The sequence below is a fragment of the Babylonia areolata genome, chromosome 33, assembly GCF_041734735.1.
Source record: "Babylonia areolata isolate BAREFJ2019XMU chromosome 33, ASM4173473v1, whole genome shotgun sequence".
Taxonomy (NCBI): Eukaryota; Metazoa; Mollusca; class Gastropoda; order Neogastropoda; family Buccinidae; genus Babylonia; species Babylonia areolata.
In genome coordinates this window covers 3667029-3689383 of record NC_134908.1, presented here as the reverse complement: position 1 = coordinate 3689383, position 22355 = coordinate 3667029, and the positions used below count along the sequence as shown (strand labels likewise).

The 22355-nt window shown below is 41.2% G+C and overlaps 1 protein-coding gene across 1 annotated transcript; it reads right to left on the bottom strand.

The window, feature by feature from the left end:
* Positions 1-4472: 4472 nt before the first annotated feature.
* LOC143277134 (small ribosomal subunit protein eS8-like) lies at positions 4473-20133 on the bottom strand. Its single transcript, XM_076581876.1, has 6 exons — positions 20084-20133; positions 18643-18749; positions 17782-17881; positions 8859-9034; positions 7393-7522; positions 4473-4636 (listed from the first exon to the last, which is right to left on the bottom strand). The coding sequence occupies exons 1-6, from the start codon at positions 20085-20087 to the stop codon at positions 4527-4529; spliced, it is 627 nt and encodes a 208-aa protein (XP_076437991.1). The 5' UTR covers positions 20088-20133; the 3' UTR covers positions 4473-4526.
* Between the last annotated feature and the right edge of the window lie 2222 nt (positions 20134-22355).

Genomic DNA, 22355 nt, shown 5'->3' with positions numbered 1-22355 from the left:
TATTCTTCGTTGTAGTAGCAGTGTTAACAAAATTATTATTTTTGTGTTGTTATTGTTATTGTTGTCACAAGGACAGATTGGAAGACTGGGCGATGCCTAAAATCTTTATCCTTGAGTAATAAAGTTTTTGAATCTCTCTCTCTCTCACTCTCTCTCTCTTTCTTTCTTTATTTCTGTCTAGGCCAATTGATTAATACAGCAGAACCCACCCACCCCCCTCTCTGTCTCCCATACACCATTGCTCTGTCTGCGTCGATGTTACCCCCCCCCCCCCCCCCCCCCCCCTTTTTTTTTTTAATATCAATTATTGATCCAGTGACTCTGATAAATTTTCGCCGAAACTGAAACTGAGGCTCATCTCTCCCCTCTCCGTCTCTCTTTCTCTGTATGCGCGCGCGAGCGGGGCGTGTGTGTGTGTGTGTGTGTGTGTAGCATTATATCTTATTGCATGTAGAAATTCCCAGACTGGGCATAAAACTAACCCAGTTACATTTTATCCTCAGCTGTCGTGTTGCGGCCATTGATTCTCTCGGGGGGGTTGGGGGGGAGGGGGGGGAATAAATACTGAATTTCACCGCCGGCTTTCGAGCCAAGTGGAGCAGAGAAGAACCTCCCGATTCTGACTTTCCCCATAACAAGGGAGTGTAGGCCATTGCACAACAGTGAAGGATTTCTAATCGGCTTTATTTCGTTACGGTCAAACGTCAAACGTTAGACAGCCCCACCCTGACAAGATCCACTCCTTTTTTTTTTTTAAATAGCAGATGTGGTGGATCGAGCGTACGAGAGCACACACACACGTGTGTACACACACACACACACACACACACACACACACACACTCCATACACAAGAGGAAGAAGAAAAAGAAACATGTTGAAGACTGACAGACACAATTCGAGAGTCGGCGACAGCTGTACCGAGAAACAAGAGGGAGGAAAGAGAGCGAGGGAGACAGGAGGGGTGAGGGAGAGAAAGAGAGGGACACACAGACACACTGTGTGAGTGTGTGTGTGTTCTATGAATTGCATTTTGTTTTAATCTAAGCCTTATTTATTTCATAGCTTTTATAATCTTTCGTGTGGTTTTGCATTCGTATGAACACACTGGATGTTTTCCATTGTTAGATAGCGGTTGTTATGTTTTTTAAGGTATGTTTATAGTCAGCTATGATGTAAGGCGCTTTGAGCAGCATTGGTGCTGGATATCGCGCCATAGAAAAACTATGTATTATTATTATTATTATTCTGATTCTGACGGATCCACGACCAGTGCGTGTCCTCAGCCTTGCTTCATTCCAAGGGAGGGAACTCATCACTTGTCTTCTGCAACTGCTGGACTGTCTCCCCTGCATCCGCTTTCATCCACGCTGTAATGAAGCGTTTTCTGTTTTATTTGTATTGTGTTACTATTTTGTCACAGCAGATTGATCTGTTTGAATGTCAGGCTGTTCTCCCCATGCAGAGCACATCGTTAACAATGACAGCACCACCAATTTTTTTCTGCCTGTAATTAAGTGTATTTGTTTTTATATCAAAGTGGATTTTTCAACAGAATTTTTCAGGAGTTACCCTTTTGTTGCCATGGCAGTTGTTTTTTTACGTGCGCTAAGTGCATGCTGCACACAGGACCTCGGTTTATCGTCTCATCTAGCGTTCAGGCCACCACTCAAGGTCAAGTGGAGGGGTAGAAAATACTGCTTCTTAGTTGGATGCGTTTACAACCACTTGGCCAACGCTGCATCAGCCTTTTCCTTCTCAGCCTCTCATTTTGTCTTGTTGGTCCAATCTATAATTATTATTGCATAAAGTCTTGATTTGTTTGTGTGATTATCTGAACTTGATTTATATATACATATATATATATCGATACATAAAGCATTTGATTCTTTTATGCGTGCATATCAAGGACCTGCAATTCATTATTTCGTACTGGATAAAGTGTGCTTCACAAGTGAATCTTAAAGATCTTGCCTCTCTTGTTATATATTGCATGACTTTTTGTTGTTTTTTCTTTTATTTCTCCAAGTGTGATGAAAAAAATGGTCAACGCAAGAGGCATGTCCCAGTTTTATTAGCACGACTAATTTTTGCCTTGTACCTTTTAATGTCTTGACAAATGCTTTCTACAAATTAACATTGTGGGACCAAAACACTTTGAACAATTGATTTTGATGCAGTCATATAGGCCTATCAAAATTGTGTTTGTGTGTACAGTCAGTGTACATCAAAGTGTGAGAAACGGACAGCTACAGACAGGTGGAAATAGGGGGTGGGAGTGGAAGTTTTTGTTTTTTTGTTTTGTTTTTTTTAATTATTATTTTGATGTAGCTGGTTAACCACAAAGGCTTGTCCAGTGTGTGAATTAAAATGTGAAGAAGGGATGGGGTGGGGAGATCGGTAAAGGAAATTTTCTATCTAAAATTACGTTTTAATAACATACCATGACCCAACTAGTGCAGACTCCAGCAGGGGTCTGACATTCCTGTCCTGTGCAAACTACTATCCGCCTATGCGGAGAAAACGAAAGCAGCTACGGCCGATAACCTCTCGGAAGTAGGGTAACCTCCCCTTTTTAGAGGGGGGAAGGGAAAGAAATTTCTTATTTTCACAAGCTGAATCATTCACTGTATTTTATGTGTATTAGCTGTATTATTGTTGTGTGTCCAATGAAATGGGAATTCATTTACAGCTTAGTCTTTTGTGAAGGACGAGGACTCAAAACTAGGAGGCATAATTGCACTGGCTCAAAGTGCTGCAGCCTTAGAGGCTAGCTTGCCTTTGGGAACCATCCCAATGCCAACTGTCCTAAAACCCTCTTGACCGAAGAGAGGGGATGTAACTTGGGCAAGACACTCCACTACAATCAAATTCTGGCCCAGATAGTTGGGACAAGTTACCTCCTCTGCTGTTCTCATGGTCATAGTTGTTTTGGACTACCATAATCATTGTTGTGTAAATGTTTTATTGACTCACTTGTGTAAACAAAGTGAGTCTATATTTTAACCTGGTGTACGGTTGCCTGACTGTGTGTCCGTGGTAAACTTACATTGACATTTTCTCTGCAAATACTTTGTCAGTTGACACCAAATCAGGCATAAAAATAGGAAAAATTCAGTTCTTTCCAGTTATATTTACATTTTTTGTGTTCTCTAAACTTTGGCACTTTGATCCGATATTCTGACCCAACAACAAAAGCAGTCATTATTATCATTTTTTGTTCAAACAGGAACTTCTTTTGTTAAGCATGGAAGTTTTATTTATTTTGCAAACGTTTTGGTGCAGATAGTAAAGAAGAGAAATTACTCTGTAATTAATGCTAGGGGACTTAATTTGCTTTAAACTGATCTTTCTCATCTTAAACATTACATTTTGAAATTATACTCAATACATAAAAAGCTCTTTTTTTTCTTATTTCTTTTGCCTCTCTTGTTTTACTGTGGTAATTTGTTGTGCCTTTTTTTGCTCAGCCTTTGTTGTGTACGCATGCATAAGTGTACTGCCAAGTGCATGTGTTGTACGAGTATGTTTATTAATTGTGAAGAAGTGATTTTTTTTTTTGTCAGGTTTTGTTTGTTAAGACTGTGATTTTTAGATATATGCTAAATTTTAGTCGTGCTTACAGCCCACAGTATGCAACTCGAGTCATTCACCATAATTACTCTTATTGAGATAATGTTCAAGTTATTGTGATTCGAGTCAGTTATAGCATCGGTGTGAAACCCCCCCAAAATTTCTTTTTTAGCCCAAGACATTTGTTGGTTGTATTTGCACTGTGTGTGTGAGAGAGAGTACAAATGTGTGTGTATGAGAGAGAGAGAGAGAAAAGTGGTTTGAGCATTTTACTTTCATAACACTTCCAAGCCAAATACTATTTAATGGGACTTTGAATTAGTGGTTGTGGTGAGAGACATTGAAGGGATGTTATCAAAAGATGTGATCGTTGTGTTGACACTGATGGGATTTTAAACACACAACTGTTGTGGTGATACGATGATCAGATCGATGGAATGGGAACAAAAGTACACGCTTGAGATGCACAATCATTAGCAATACAATATATAAGATGTTTACATTTGGGCCAACAGCAAAGTGAGAGCTGTATTATCAATGGTTTCTCCAGTCAATGGGAAACCATTTACAGCTTAGTCTTTTGTGAAGGACTGCGACTCTCAAACTAGGAGGCAAAATTGCACTGGCTCTTAGTGCTGCAGCCTTGTGGGCTAGTTGGCCTTTGGGAACCATCCCAATGCCGACTGTCCTAAAACCCTCATGGCCGAGAGAGTGGGGATGTACTTGGGCAAGACACTCTCCACTATAATCAAATTCTAGCCCAAATGTCGGAACAGCAGTTGCCTCCTCTGCTGTTCTGATTGACACGACTATCATATATAAATATAAGACAATGTTTACCCACACCCTTCCATCACACACATAACCACACACATCCCAATCATTCCCAAAACAAAGAGCGTTAATTCCACAGATTTATTTGGAACAGGTGTATTTGGAACCCAGTCACTCAGCTCACTTTCCTTTCTTGGACTTGACCTTCCTCAAGTAGAAGTCCAGCTCTTTGCCCTCCAAGACGTAGCCATCTGCACGGCCATGTTTGCCAGGACGAGAGGCGATTTTGGCTGCAACACACATCGTGCAATATTTAGAATTCAGCAACACTGCACAACACATGACATCCATAATTAGAATTTAAAATACAGAACATAGCAAAGCACACAACTGTGCATAATTAGAACACGGCAACAAACAACATGCTTAACATAGTGGGTCACAATCTGGTATGTGTAATCAAAAACCTGTAAGAACCTTGAGCATAGGCTCTGTATCAATGGAAAGGGAAGCAACAAAGAGGCTGGAGACAAGATGCAGTCAGGGTAACTATGACAACCATCACGGGCCGAAACGAGTCCAGCCATCACAGAAACTTTTTCATCACTCTGCCCTGCTCCACCTCTTGTCCGATCTTGATGCACATGGTAAAACAAACTGGGCTACTAACATACGTTCCATGTTGTGCATGTTTGGTTTTGGTTATGTGTGGCTTAACCAAGGTGTGGAAGGGATTGACGAGTTTCTTCGGGTTTTCAAGGAAAGGTTAATTCTGTGTTGATGGCAAGAATGGGACTTTCATGTAAAAAAAAAAATAGTGAAAGATTTAATGTTTACATAACTTTTTGTACAATACCTGATATCAAAACATATTTACTAATGAATCTAGATAGATATTTAAGGTATAATGACAAGAGTCAGACTGGGCATTTCCAATAATGCTGAACATAGTTATCGTTATAGAATGCACGAGGCTGACTTATTATGTCCACTTAGCCAGATGGAGAAAGAAAATGAAGTGCATTTTGTTCTGCTCTACCCTGTCTTGTATAATTTAAGAGTACAGTACATACCATTGAAATATTTAAAGTCAGTTTAAATTGTCGTTACTTATGGCTTCAGCGCATGAACTATTAGAAACCTATCAATCTGTATAAATCGTTTAAGCTCTGATCTGTTTTTATGCCTTAGTGTAAGCACTGATGTGTAAGCTCTGATCTGTTTTTATGCCTTAGTGTAAGCACTGATGTGTAAGCTCTGATCTGTTTTTATGCCTTAGTGTATCCAACTACATACGGACGATGTGTATAACGTAATTGATCGTTATTAGCCACACATGTAAGTTATTATTTAGTGTATATCATATACCATTTAGGTGTATAAATGTCAATTGAATACAATATGTTTCATGATGTGTATTATGTATTACTAAGGTGAGGGCATATTAATTAGAAATAAGGCATGATATATTTATGTTATCTTAACAAAAGGAAATTTTTCAATGCACGATGCGATGTCTGAAGAATTTGTGACACCCTTTCATAACGGGCAATGGCCTATAAATGAATAAACCATTCATTCATCCACCTCTTGTCCAATGCACTGTACAGCTGTCTTCTACAAAGTACAATGGTATAGAAAATGGTGGGTCTGGGCTGTATGATCCATAAACATCACAGCCTGTACTGTATTACTCTTTTGTCCCAACAGTCTATTTCTCTAGTGTGAAATTTGGGCTGCTCTCTACAGAAGAATGCATCACAAGAGAAAGCGCCACCCTCTTTTTTCCCCCCTGCCCCTTGGAGGGGAGGGCATAAAATACTAGTGAATGTGCGATTCAAAACTGTGCACTAGGAATCTCTTGCTTCTTTGGCAGACGTGTTACCACAAAGCTATCTCCCCATCTGTATGAATCCTGTGGATTTCTTTTTATGCAGAAAATTCCACCCACAGCAACAAGCCTGGACTTTAAGCCGTTTGCAATAAATGTTGCTTGTTGCAGCAAGAACCCTACAGTTTAACTAACTTCCACGGTGTCAAGACAGTAATGCAATACAGCAAGGAGGGGGACAATGCTAGCATTCAACATAAATCAAAAGTTCAGAAATTTCTCTTTTCCCCAGAAATGCGGTTAATAAATTACAGTGTTAAACAATGGGTGAGTATCATAGCTTTTGGGCATTCCTATGCTAAAGATAACAGTGGTACAAGAACTGATAAAAGGAGACAATCAGAAGATCTACAAAAGCCAGAGGAATCTATTTCAGCACAGAAAACAAACTAACACTCCAGTTCTCATCACTCTCCACTTCAATGAAGGATGGGCCCTCTATATCAAGGAAAAGGGAAGCAAGAAAGAAAGCTGGAGACAGCAGACGCAGTCAGGGTAACTATGACAACCATCACGGGCCGAAACAAGTCCGGCCATCACTGAAACTTTTTCATCACTCTGCTCTGCTCTCCATCTTTCCTTGCCCTTTATGTTTAACACCCCCATTCTCTTCTATAGCCATCAGGGAAGTGTAATTCATACATATTCACTGTCTGGAGCTCCGCACAGAAAGGCAGGACCCAACTGGCCAAGAACACACTGTAGCAGACCACAGGTCTAATTTGCACGTGAACATACTCATTTTGTGTGCAAATAATTTTGTTCATATGCACTAACCAATACATGCAGTACATCTACTGACACAACAGGAACCCAACAAAGAGTTATAACCTCTTCACTCACAGGGGAGGAATGAGAGACAAACTCAATAGCGTGTGTGTGTGTGTGTGTTCAGTGCTTTGTGTGCGCATGTCTGTGTTTATCTGTTGTGGCAAAGTACTTCCTTCTCCTGAATTTTGTGGGCACTCTTCTAGACCACTTCTGGCTCATGGAGCTAACAGATATATCTGTAATGAGGTAGGGGGAGAGAGAGGGGGGTAGTTATGTATGTTTGGACTGAGTGTGTGTGAACTGGGAGGTGGGGGGTTGTGTGTTAGTCCAGTCTCTCTATCACTCTCTGTAACAAAGTGAAGTAGAAAGGGGAAGAGAACTCACCGAGGACACGACCAGCGGAGAACTGTTCATCGAGAGCTGGCTCCACCTTGGCCACCTTCTTCCTGGCCTCGTATTTCTTCATCACCTTCTTCGACCTCACCTTGTTGATCACCCCCTCCTCCTGGGCGGACTGCACACACACAGACACACATTATAATAACAGCAACAAAGTGGAGTGATGGCCTAGAGGTAACATGTCCGCCTAGGGAGCGAGATAATCTGAGCGCGCTGGTTCGAATCACGGCTCAGACGCCGATATTTTCAACCCTTCCACTAGACCATGAATAGTGGTCTGGATGCTAGTCATTTGGATGAGACGATAAACCAAAGTCCTGTGTGCAGCATGCACTTAGTGCATGTGAAAGAACCTACAGCAACAAAAGGGTTGTTCCTGGCAAAATTATGTAGAAAAATCCACTTTGATAGGAAAAACAAATAAAACTGCACGCAGGAAAAAATACAAAAATATGGGTGGCGCTGTAGTGCAGCGACACACTCTCCCTGGGGAGAGCAGCCCAAATTTCACAGAGAAATCTTGTGATAAAAATACAATGAATGGCATTTGCATCGCATATTTCTCGAAGCAAATCTAGACTCAATGCGCTGGCAATCACACCCATCCACGCCACAAAACAACTAACCACACTCAACCATACACACACACACCCATGAGCAAAAACAAAGAAAAAAGGCTCACACAAACAGCAGAGAAAAGAAAAATCACAAAAGCCAAATGAGATTTTAACCCAGATTTGAACAGAGCTGGCCGGTGTTGAACCGGGTATCAACAAAACTGCGGGCGAGAAATCTTACTCTAAAGGCATAATGGTATACCCGTCAATGGTTATCAAAATGGTATACAAAAACTGACATGCCGGTCCTTGTGATATGCAAGCACAGGCCTGCCAACCTCTGAACACATTCTAACAAGAAGTATTCCTAATCAAAAACAACATTCAGTCATGTACTGGTTACTACAGCACAAGAGGAACTGGAAAGACCAAAGAAATATCTTGAGCGCATGAAACAAGTCTGGGACTTCACAGCGCATCCTTAAAAATTAAAGGAGAGACTCGACACCGCAAAGTTAACAAGCTTTTCTGTTTAGCGCTACACACACACAACCTAGCACAGACCCTACAACCACACCATTGTTTATCATTTGCTTCCTTAACCTGTCCCCACTCCTATTCATGGCTCAAGGACATCAGAGACATCAGTGAGAGAATAATCCATCAGCGGTAAATTCAGCCGAAAGATGGTGTTTTATAGATCATCATCTGTCTCTTCTGTCCACAGATTGCTCCCTCACATCTTGCAGCCACTACAGTTATATCAAAGTGCGGTTGGAAAGGGAAGGGGGGTGGGGGGGGGAGATAGAAGAATTATAAATAAAAATCAAATTATTGGGGTAAGTGGTAAAGAATAGTAGAAATAATCATAAATGGAATCAAATATCAACTCACCAGTTTGACGCCCTTCTTGCGGCCCAGAGGGCTGGCGTAGTGGGCCTCGTACCACTGGCGGAAGGGAGTGGAGTCGATCTGCACGATGCACGACTTCACCAGAGTCTTGGTGCGCACCAACTCGTTGTTGGAGGCGTTGTAGATCACGTCAATGATACGGGTCTTGCGGGTCACGCCTGGAATGTAGGGAAATACCTCGCATGTTACTTCTATACACCACCAACGCATGTTCCATTTTGTCAACCCTATTCTACTCCTACATCATAGAGTAACCTTTCTGGATAGCTTCACAAAATGTGTGTGAAGAACAGAGACATCAGGAAGAAATTGTCCATCAGGTGATCTGACAAAGGATGGTGTTAAATCATCATGTATCTCTGGGTTTTGCGATATAAATAGTAGTCAACTTTTTTTGAAAAATACCAGACTCACCCTCTCCTCCCCTAAATGATCAAACACAAAGCACTGCTCCGCTAACACACACTTGACCAGTGTGAAAATCTAACAATCTACAACATAGAGAAACTGTCACTAAGAATTTCATGAACAGAATATGTATTTATTCTACAGTGAGAGACTCACTGGAACACAAGATCTTGTCTAATAAAAGAACAGATCTCCCCAATAACCGACCAACAGCCAAACACTTAAATGAACCATCACAGAGTGTCAAGAAGTCGATCTGCATGATGCAGGACTTCACCAGTCTTGGTACGAACCAACTCATTGTTGGAGGCGTTGTAGATCATGTCAATGATATGGGTCTTGCAGGTCACGCTTGGAGAGCAAGGGGAAACCTCGCACGTTACTTCTATACACCACCAACGCATGTTCCATTTTGTCAACCCTATTCTACTCCTACATCGGAAAGTAACCTTTCTGGATAGCTTCACAAAATGTGTGTGAAGAACTCAGAGACATCAGGAAGAAATTGTCCATCAGGTGATCTGACAAAGGATGGTGTTATATCATCATGTATCTCTGGGATTTGCGATGTAAGTATCAGTCTTCTTTTTTTGAAAAAGTGGTCCAGACTCACCCTCTCCTCCCCTAAATGATCAAACATAAAGCTCTGCTCAAGTAACACACACTTGACCAGTGTGAAAATCTGACAATCTTCAACGTAGTGAAAGTGCAATAAGAATTTCATGAACAGAATATGTATTTATTCTACAGTGAGAGACTCACTGGAACACAAAGTCTCGTCTAATAAAAGAACAAATCTCCCCAATAACCGACCAACAGCCAAACACTTAAATGAACCATCACAGAGTGTCAAGAAGTCGATCTGTACGATGCATGACTTCACCAGTCTTGGTACAAACCAGCTCATTGTTGGAGGCATTGTAGCTCATGTCAATAATATGGGTCTTGCAGGTCATGCCTGAAGTGCAGGGGAATACCTCGTATGTTATTCTATACACCACCAACGCATGTTCCATTCTGTCAACCCTATTCTCCTCCATCGTATAATAACCTTTCTGGATAGCTTCACAAAATGTGTGTGAAGAACTCAGAGACATCAGGAAGAAATTGTCCATCAGGTGATCTGACAAAGGATGGTGTTATATCATCATGTATCTCTGGGATTTGCGATGTAAATATCAGTCTTCTTTTTATGACAAATCTGGTCCAGACTCACCCTCTCCTCCCCTAAATGATCAAACACAAAGCTCTGCTCCGCTAACACACACTTGACCAGTGTGAAAAATCTAACAATCTACAACGTAGAGAAACTGTCACTAAGAATTTCATGAATAGAATATGTATTTATTCTACAGTGAGAGACTCACTGGAACACAAGATCTCGTCTTATAAAAGAACAGATCTCCCCAATAACCGACCAACAGCCAAACACTTAAATGAACCATCCCATCACAGAGTCCCCAGTCGATCTGCATGATTTCACCAGAGTCTTGGTACAAACCAACTCATTGTTGGAGGCGTTGTAGATCATGTCAATGATATGAGTCTTGCAGGTCACTCCTGGAGTGCAGGGGAATACCTCGCATGTTACTTCTATACACCACCAATGCATGTCCCATTTTGTCAACCCTATTCTACTCCTACATCATAGAGTAACCTTTCTGGATAGCTTCACAAAATGTGTGTAAAGAACTGAGAGACATCAGGAAGAAATTGTCCATCAGGTGATCTGACAAAGGATGGTGTTATATCATCATGTATCTCTGGGATTTGCGATGTAAATATCAGTCTTCTTTTTTTGAAAAAGTGGTCCAGACTCACCCTCTCCTCCCCTAAATGATCAAACATAAAGCTCTGCTCAAGTAACACACACTTGACCAGTGTGAAAATCTGACAATCTTCAACGTAGTGAAAGTGCAATAAGAATTTCATGAACAGAATATGTATTTATTCTACAGTGAGAGACTCACTGGAACACAAAGTCTCGTCTAATAAAAGAACAAATCTCCCCAATAACCGACCAACAGCCAAACACTTAAATGAACCATCACAGAGTGTCAAGAAGTCGATCTGTACGATGCATGACTTCACCAGTCTTGGAACAAACCAGCTCATTGTTGGAGGCATTGTAGCTCATGTCAATGATATGGGTCTTGCAGGTCATGCCTGAAGTGCAGGGGAATACCTCGTATGTTATTCTATACACCACCAACGCATGTTCCATTCTGTCAACCCTATTCTCCTCCATCGTATAATAACCTTTCTGGATAGCTTCACAAAATGTGTGTGAAGAACTCAGAGACATCAGGAAGAAATTGTCCATCAGGTGATCTGACAAAGGATGGTGTTATATCATCATGTATCTCTGGGATTTGCGATGTAAATATCAGTCTTCTTTTTATGACAAATCTGGTCCAGACTCACCCTCTCCTCCCCTAAATGATCAAACACAAAGCTCTGCTCCGCTAACACACACTTGACCAGTGTGAAAAATCTAACAATCTACAACGTAGAGAAACTGTCACTAAGAATTTCATGAACAGAATATGTATTTATTCTACAGTGAGAGACTCACTGGAACACAAGATCTCGTCTTATAAAAGAACAGATCTCCCCAATAACCGACCAACAGCCAAACACTTAAATGAACCATCCCATCACAGAGTCCCCAGTCGATCTGCATGATGCATGATTTCACCAGTCTTGGTACGAACCAACTCATTGTTGGAGGCGTTGTAGATCACGTCAATGATATGAGTCTTGCAGGTCACGCCTGGAGTGCAGGGGAATACCTCGCATGTTACTTCTATACACCACCAATGCATGTTCCATTTTGTCAACCCTATTCTACTCCTACATCGGAAAGTAACCTTTCTGGATAGCTTCACAAAATGTGTGTGAAGAACTCAGAGACATCAGGAAGAAATTGTCCATCAGGTGATCTGACAAAGGATGGTGTTATATCATCATGTATCTCTGGGATTTGTGATGTAAATATCAGTCTTCTTTTTTTGAAAAAGTGGTCCAGACTCAACCTCTCCTCCCCTAAATGATCAAACACAAAGCTCTGCTCCACTAACACAAACTTGACCAGTGTGAAAATCTGACAATCTTCAACGTAGTGAAAGTGTAATAAGAATTTCATGAACAGAATATGTATTTATTCTACAGTGAGAGACTCACTGGAACACAAAGTCTCGTCTAATAAAAGAACAAATCTCCCCAATAACCGACCAACAGCCAAACACTTAAATGAACCATCACAGAGTGTCAAGAAGTCGATCTGTACAATGCATGACTTCACCAGTCTTGGTACAAACCAGCTCATTGTTGGAGGCATTGTAGCTCATGTCAATGATATGGGTCTTGCAGGTCATGCCTGAAGTGCAGGGGAATACCTCGTATGTTATTCTATACACCACCAACGCATGTTCCATTCTGTCAACCCTATTCTCCTCCATCGTATAATAACCTTTCTGGATAGCTTCACAAAATGTGTGTGAAGAACTCAGAGACATCAGGAAGAAATTGTCCATCAGGTGATCTGACAAAGGATGGTGTTAAATCATCATGTATCTCTGGGTTTTGCGATGTAAATATTAGTCAACTTTCTTTTTTTGAAAAATACCAGACTCACCCTCTCCTCCCCTAAATGATCAAACACAAAGCTCTGCTCCAGTAAAACACACTTGACCAGTGTGAAAATCTGACAATCTTCAACATAGTGAAAGTGTCACTAAGAATTTCATGAACAGACTATGTATTTATTCTACAGTGAGAGACTCAATGGAATACAAGATCTCGTCTAATAACAGAACAAATCTCCCCAATAACCGACAAACAGCCAAACACTTAAATGTCCCTGCCTTTGTGGGATGGCATACGAGGCATGGTACCCGCGCTTAGGCACCCAGCGAAAATCCAACCCCAAACAGAGAAAGGAAAGACAGGATCGACTTAAAGAGGTAGAGAAAAACGAACGAATCCAGGGGGCCGAGATGAATCGAGTACACAGAATGTAAGAATACAGACAAGCAGCATGCAGCAAAGGAAGGCCAAATGAATACGCTCAATAGCCAAAAAAAGCGTAAGACGAGACAGATCGTAAACCTGACAAGATGGCGTGGAGAGTATTGGCCAAAGGAATGATTCAGCGCTTGTAGCTTTTTGAGTCATTTGAATGGCTAAGAGCGGACCAGGCAAGACGGCTCATCTTTTCACTGTTAGCAACGCGAAATTTGGCCAAGCAGAGCAAACTGATAGGCCTAGTTTGCATCAGTTTGACATGGTACAGTATATGACACCAAATGAAGTGTCGAGAAGTCAATCTGCACAACACAGGACTTCACCAGAGTCTTGGTACGAACCAACTCATTGTTGGAGGCGTAGATGTCAATGATACGGGTCTTGCAGGTCACGCCTGGAGTGCAGGGGAATACCTCGCATGTTACTTCTATACACCACCAACGCATGTTCCATTTTGTCAACCCTATTCTACTCCTACATCGTATAGTAACCTTTCTGGATAGCTTCACAAAATGTGTGTGAAGAACTCAGAGACATCAGGAAGAAATTGTCCATCAGGTGATCTGACAAAGGATGGTGTTATATCATCATGTATCTCTGGGATTTGCGATGTAAATATTAACAGTCAACTTTTTTTTTTAAATACCAGACTCACCCTCTCCTCCCCTAAATGATCAAACACAAAGCTCTGCTCCAGTAACACACACCTGACCAGTGTGAAAATCTGACAATCTTCAACAGAGTGAAAATGTCACTAAGAATTTCATGAACAGAATATGTATTTAATCTACAGTGAGAGACTCACTGGAACACAAGATCTCGTCTAACAAAAGAACAGATCTCCCCAATAACCGACCAACAGCCAAACACTTAAATGAACCATCCCATCACAGAGTCCCCAGTCCATCTGCATGATTTCACCAGTCTTGGTACAAACCAACTCATTGTTGGAGGCGTTGTAGATCATGTCAATGATATGAGTCTTGCAGGTCACTCCTGGAGTGCAGGGGAATACCTCGCATGTTACTTCTATACACCACCAATGCATGTTCCATTTTGTCAACCCTATTCTACTCCTACATCATAGAGTAACCTTTCTGGATAGCTTCACAAAATGTGTGTGAAGAACTCAGAGACATCAGGAAGAAATTGTCCATCAGGTGATCTGACAAAGGATGGTGTTATATCATCATGTATCTCTGGGATTTGCGATGTAAATATCAGTCTTCTTTTTTTGAAAAAGTGGTCCAGACTCACCCTCTCCTCCCCTAAATGATCAAACACAAAGCTCTGCTCCAGTAACAAACACTTGACCAGTGTGAAAATCTGACAATCTTCAACGTAGTGAAAGTGTATTAAGAATTTCATGAACAGAATATGTATTTATTCTACAGTGAGAGACTCACTGGAACACAAAGTCTCGTCTAATAAAAGAACAAATCTCCCCAATAACCGACCAACAGCCAAACACTTAAATGAACCATCACAGAGTGTCAAGAAGTCGATCTGTACGATGCATGACTTCACCAGTCTTGGTACAAACCAGCTCATTGTTGGAGGCATTGTAGCTCATGTCAATGATATGGGTCTTGCAGGTCATGCCTGAAGTGCAGGGGAATACCTCGTATGTTATTCTATACACCACCAACGCATGTTCCATTCTGTCAACCCTATTCTCCTTCATCGTATAATAACCTTTCTGGATAGCTTCACAAAATGTGTGTGAAGAACTCAGAGACATCAGGAAGAAATTGTCCATCAGGTGATCTGACAAAGGATGGTGTTAAATCATCATGTATCTCTGGGTTTTGCGATGTAAATATTAGTCAACTTTCTTTTTTTGAAAAATACCAGACTCCCCCTCTCCTCCCCTAAATGATCAAACACAAAGCTCTGCTCCAGTAACACACACTTGACCAGTGTGAAAATCTGACAATCTTCAACATAGTGAAAGTGTCACTAAGAATTTCATGAACAGACTATGTATTTATTCTACAGTGAGAGACTCACTGGAACACAAGATCTCGTCTAATAACAGAACAAATCTCCCCAATAACCGACCAACAGCCAAACACTTAAATGTCCCTGCCTTTGTGGGATGGCATACGAGGCATGGTACCCGCGCTTAGGCACCCAGCGAAAATCCAACCCCAAACAGAGAAAGGAAAGACAGGATCGACTTAAAGAGGTAGAGAAAAATGAACGAATCCAGGGGGCCAAGTTGAATCGAGTACACAGAATGTAAGAATACAGACAAGCAGCATGCAGCAAAGGAAGGCCAAATGAATACGCTTAATAGCCAAAAAAAGCGCAAGACGAGACAGATCGTAAACCTGACAAGATGGCGTGGAGAGCATTGGAGCAAGGAATGATTCAGCGCTTACAGCTTTTAGAGGCATTTGAATGGCTAAGAGCGGACCAGGCAAGACGGCTCATCTTTTCACTGTTAGCAACGCGAATTTGGCCAAGCAGAGCAAACTGATAGGCCTAGTTTGCATCAGTTTGACATGGTACAGTATATGACACCAAATGAACCATCACAGAGTGTCGAGAAGTCAATCTGCACAACACAGGACTTCACCAGAGTCTTGGTACGCACCAACTCATTGTTGGAGGCGTTGTAGATCATGTCAATGATACGGGTCTTGCAGGTCACGCCTGGAGTGCAGGGGAATACCTCGCATGTTACTTCTATACACCACCAACGCATGTTCCATTTTGTCAACCCTATTCTACTCCTACATCATATAGTAACCTTTCTGGATAGCTTCACAAAATGTGTGTGAAGAACTCAGAGACATCAGGAAGAAATTGTCCATCAGGTGATCTGACAAAGGATGGTGTTATATCATCATGTATCTCTGGGATTTGTGATGTAAATATCAGTCTTCTTTTTTTGACACATCTGGTCCAGACTCACCCTCTCCTCCCCTAAATGATCAAACATAAAGCTCTGCTCCAGTAACACACACTTGACCAGTGTGAAAATCTGACAATCTTCAACGTAGTGAAAGTGTCACTAAGAATTTCATGAACAGAATATGTATTTATTCTGCAGTGAGAGACTCACTGGAACACAAGATCTCGTCTAATAACAGAACAAATCTCCCCAATAACCGACCAACAGCCAAACACTTATATGTCATGATCCCTGCCTTTGTGGGATGGCATACGAGGCATGGTACCCGTGTCTTGGTACGAACCAACTCATTGTTGGAGGCGTTGTAGATCATGTCAATGATATGGGTCTTGCAGGTCACGCTATGTAAATATTACAGTCAACTTTTTTTTGAAAAATACCAGACTCACCCTCTCCTCCCCTAAATGATCAAACACAAAATCTCTGCTCCACTAACACACACTTGACCAGTGTGAAAATCTGACAATCTTCAACGTAGTAAAAGTGTCACCAAGATTTACTTTTCCAAATGTCCTGCAATCAATTTACGTTGAACCTCATTACCATTCTCTAAAAAAAAAAAAACCACAAAAAAAACACAATAAAATACTGCCACTCATACTAATATAAAAGCATCACTGCTGAATCAATCTGGGTTATCACCATCTTTTTCAATATTCCTCTGATCCCTAAAACAGCACTTTCTTTGTTTTCAATCATGAAGATCTCAAGTGTACTTGTATCTGGTGCACATGTAGTGTTTTTGAAAATCTATTACCTGGACCTTTATACACCAATATCACCGTGGTGATTTCTCAATACAGCCTACCACCTGGCACTGTCAGAGCACCACAGTACTGATGCTTGAAACACTTGTTAACTTCATAATACTTTCAACTACCAACCTAACCTAGCACTGATCCTAACTAAAACGGTCCCTACTAATGATTTCATGTTTACTGCTGCATTGTATCGGCCATAAATTTGTCAAAACCAACTGTCCCGATCCTCACTTCATGTACTGTTCGTTCATTAACAGAATGTGTATTTATTCTTAGTGAGAGACTCACTGGAACACAACAGCTCGTCTAATAAAAGAACAAATTTCCCAATAACCGACCAACAGCCAAACACTTAAATGAACCATGTCAGAGTGTCAAGAGGTGAAGAGCAAGATATCAGTGCAATTCTAAATCCATCAGGTGTCAGCCGAAAGATGGTGTTAGATTTAATCATCATGTACCTCTCTCCACCTCATATGTATTTTTATTCTACAGTGAGAGACTCGCTGGAACACAAGATCTCGTCTAATAAAAGAACAAATCTCCTCAATAACTGACCAACAGCCAAACACTTATATACCATCACAGAGTGTCAAGGTGAAGAGTGAGATATCAGTGCAATTTTAAATCCATCAGGTGTCAGCCGAAAGATGGTGTTAAATTTAATCATCATGTATCTCTCTCCACCTCAACATGACTGTTCAACCTACCAACAAACACTACTGAAGAATACACAGACCACTGAAGAGTCCTGACACAAGAAAGAGACAATTCCAGAGCCCATACTCACTCTCGGATCCCCAGGAGAAGTTGCCGTGGTCCAGACGCAGGGCACGGTACTTCTTGTTGCCACCCATTGTCCTCACAGTGTGGATACGTTTGGGGCCCAGCTGAAACAACCACCAATACTCATTAACTTTCTCTCTCTCTCACTTTGAACCGTAAGGTTCTGGGTTCGAAACCCTGGCAGGTTATACTTGGTGAATTTTCCGGTGTCCCATGTCAAGGTATGTGCGGACCTGTACCTTCACGAGTTCACATGCCTAACATCCATTACCACTGTTTAAGACTGCATGTTAAACTTTGATAGGGAATGAAAGAACAGACCCAATATGCATACACCCCTGAAAACAAGGAGTGCGATTGCCCTGGCATCAGGGTAATATCTTTCATGCAAGAAAAAACCCACACATACTTGTAAGCTGTGGCCCACAAATGCTGACAGAAAGCAAGAAACCCTCTTTTGCCTCTCTTCATACCTGTCCCAAGTTCTGCTTTTTATAACATCATAAAAATCAGGAACACCCCAAGATTACCAGGAACAAGTGAGCTAAACGTTATTTGCCACCAATTAATTTTCAGTTACCTGTACATTATCTTTTGTTTCAAGTGATTTTTATGGTTTTCTGCAGACAGTGCGACAGCATCCCATCCCCACCCCAAAAAACATATTAAAATCAAAACCTTAAAGCAGCATATTACCCAAGCATAAATCCAATGCAAATTTCTAATTCTCTCCTACATGTGCTCAAAAATGTTTTACTGATTACTTGACACAGCAACAAAACATGACAATTAGAAACAATACTTTCCATATCTGTGTACCACTACCAGCGAGAACAACAAATGAACCAAACACCATGGTACCAACCTTGGTCATTGCTGGAGGGCGACCCAGTTCGAACTTTCTTTTTTTTCGCAGCTGGGCCATACGGCCACCAGTCTTCCTGCGCTTGTGCCATCTATCGCGTGCAATACCTGACAAGGGAGGTGGGACATAGAAGATTAAATGAAGGAAAAAGACTGAACATTTAGCTCAACAATACCAACAGTCACAAAAGAACACACCAGTCGATACACTAAAACCACAAAAACTGTACAGATTTTTTAACTGGAAAGCACCTGCATCCAAAAACTGCTAATCTGGTTGCAATATAATAAACTCAAAAAGAGCACTTTCTTATACTCCAAAGGCACTCATGCATTCAGCAAATGGAGATGAGCAGTCAGAATGAAAATGAGAACCAATCATTGCACATCACATTTTGTGTTTCTTCATCCTGCTTTGCATCATCACCATATCAATCAAAATTTCCAACTTTTCACTCATGGAATGGTGAAAAACACAGTTTAAATGAAGAAAGAAGACTGAACATTTCGCATAACAATAACCATACTAGTAATCTGAGTATCTCAAAAGAACATACCAATGGCTACTGGATACCACAAAAAAAAAAAAAAGTTTGTTTCTAGTACACAAAACTGGAAAACAGTTTTTTTCTAACAATCATTGATAAACCCGATTGTAATCCCTGTCTCAAAATTTTAAAACAATTCTGGAATGTCTTCATTTTGTTAAAACCATACCCCTACTATTGTACTAGCCTTGATTTCAGATGTATGATAATCGCCTGAGAAGACCTTTGTAACAATCGTCCTAAATTACAATAATTGTTGTTCTCTCAAAAAGAAGCGGGGTTACGAATTGTTACACGCCAACATTTTACACAGTAGACTTCTCCGATGTTACCTCTGAACTACAAAGTCATTAAATACTGAAATTACAATCACACTAACCTACTAGATACTACGCAAAGCAGATAAGTTTCAATTCAGCACTAACAAAACTGGGGCTGATTGAGAAAATGAATGATTCTTCTTCCACCAAAACCAAATACACATGCAAGCCCGACACGTACCGTTTGTAGCGTTATTTCGCGGAGTTTACTACAGAGAACTCTATTTTCCAAATGACTAAAAATCCAACGGAAAAATCTAAACACTGTACGTGAAACTGGGTATGTGATCGTTTCGAGAAGAAAAAGACATGCACGTCACAAAGGCCATAATCTTGCAGCACCAAAAATCCGATCTAAAACTGTATGAGGATCAGCATGGACCATGATTTAGCCAAGTGATTTGGAATGAGAGCACGTAATTATTTTACAAACATCCAAGAATATACAACAAATATCACTTAGTAATAAAAACTTAAAAAGTGATCTTAAATATTTCTGAACAAAATTAGTAGATGATCATACTACAGTTGTCGAACACTTAGATTCTTTCGCGCTGGTATTGTCGCTACTCACCCATGGTGGTCTAGTTCTGTGAAAGAAAGGAAGTATGAAGTGACAAGCATGCGCACTACCCTTCGCAGGAAGAGGAAATGGGTAAACGAGTAACAAGAGTTATTTCCCGTAACGATAGGGGGGAAACAGTATTAAAAATAGATCACATGTATAAATTAAATTATCTTAAAAAATAAATGGATAGCTCAATTTCATATACTTTTGAAGACTAAAAATGCGTTTTAAAACTTCACCTCACTAGAGCATGATTATTACTTTGGAAATCATGGAATGACGTTACATTGCATAACATGCACAAGCCTTTTTTTTTTTTTTTTTCCCTCAAGGCCTAAGCGCGTTGGGTTACGCTGCTGGTCAGGCATCTGCTTGGCAGATGTGGTGTAGCGTATATGGATTTGTCCGAACGCAGTGACGCCTCCTTGAGCTACTGAAACTGAAGCCTTCCAATGTGCAGAAAAGAAAAAACTAAACAGTTTGTCATTGCTCAAGAGGCCAAAAATGACAAGTGGAAACAGTTTTGCGAGGCACTCAGTTATGACACAACATTGACAGAGTTCTGGCAATTTTATCGTTGCATGGAAGGGAAAACGTGCATAACAACAACCCCAGACATGTCAGATACTGACGGAACCAAGTTTAAGACAAACGAAGAAAAAGGATCCACCCTGCTCAAACGTTTCATAAAACAGAGTGATCAAAGAAACTTAGATGAAGAAAAGGAATATGTTGAGGAGTTAAACCAAAGTCTCATGCTGACTGGACCGGATGATGACTTGACAATAGATTATCTAAACGAAGCAATAGCTAAATGCAAGAAAGAATCGGCTCCTGGCCCAGACAAAGTTCGCTACTCGGACATCAAGGAGCTATCGGAAGAAGACAGAAGCAAACTTTTCAATCTGTATCAAAACAGTTTCCACAAGGGACATGTGCCGGAGGACTGGACACACAGCTTCTTAAAACCCATACCAAAACCAGGAAAGGACCATCGTCAGGTAAGCGGCTACTGAATCCTAACCATGCAAAACCGAGTGACATTGCTGGAAAGCTCATGGAATGCATGATAGCCAGGAAACTTGCAAGGGATCTTGAACACAGGCACATTCTCCCTTCAATTCAAAGTGGTTACAGAGCAGGCAAGTCCACATGGGAAAATGCAGCTGCTTTTGCATATGAGGTGTATGACTGAAGGATTTCAAAGAAAAGAAGAAACACTAGCAGTAGCAATCGACCTTGAAGATGCCTACAATAAAGCTGTCCAGTTTGCGCACCTCATGGAGCTGCTACTAAGGTATGGAGTAAGTTTGACACTGACAAGATGGATAGCAGCAGCGCTTCAGGAAAGAACCGTCGTCCTATGCCTCGGAGATTGGATCGTTCTGCACCTTAACTATCCATGGGTCTGCCACAAGGGTCTCCGCTCTCTCCTGTCCTCTACAACGTCTACACGAAAGGCCTTGCAGACTTAAACAACAATGGAATAGCTCGGGTCCTTACTCTTGCGGATGATGGCCTGGTCTTCAAAACTTCGAAAGATGCTCAGGAAAGAACTAAAGCCGTCCAGAAACAACTAAACAATATTGCTCAATGGTGCAAAGACACAGGATCTTCCATCAATCCAGCAAAAGCCCAAACGTTGCTGTGCACCCTCAACAACAGAACCGCGAGCAAATCACCACCTTCTGTGTCATTCGATGGGATTCAAATCAAGAAAAATGAATGCCTACGCTACCTAGGAATACACTTCGACAGGATGCTGACCTTCAGGAAACATACGGAAAATACTGTTCTCAAATGCAAAAAAGGCCTTTCAGTCTTAAAAGCAATGGCAACCAAAGGTATTGAACAACGCCACCTCTTCCTGCTATACCAATCACTCGTCCTCAGTGTGATCGACTACGGACTTGGGCTAACAACACCATCTCAAAGCAACCTCCTAAAATTAGAAAGAGTTCAAAACTAGTGAAGCTATGAGGCTGATCCTTGGAACAACAAAAGACACGCCCACGGAAACCATGCGATACCTGCTTGACCTTCCTTCAGTGCAGGCCAGAAACAAGTTAGAACAGGTTAAGACCTACTTCAAAGCATTAGAAAACCCTCAAAACCCACTGCATGACGCAGTCAAAGAACCAAAAGGCAGCCGTCTAGGACGAGGAAGATCATGGATGGGGCAAGCAGAAGAGACAATCCAGCCAGTATGCCGACTACAAGACCTGAAAGAAACAAAAGAATGAGAGAAAAAAAACCCAAAAACCTCAACCATCTGTTC

What these genes read in the sequence shown, in the direction of transcription:
- LOC143277134 (XM_076581876.1), bottom strand. An exon ending in GCCCTCCAGCAATGACCAAG is followed by an intron (nt 17,882 to 18,642) that starts GTTGGTACCATG and finishes TGGTTGTTTCAG; the next exon opens with CTGGGCCCCAAACGTATCCA. An exon ending in GCAAGAAGGGCGTCAAACTG is followed by an intron (nt 7,523 to 8,858) that starts GTGAGTTGATAT and finishes GTGTGTGTGCAG; the next exon opens with TCCGCCCAGGAGGAGGGGGT.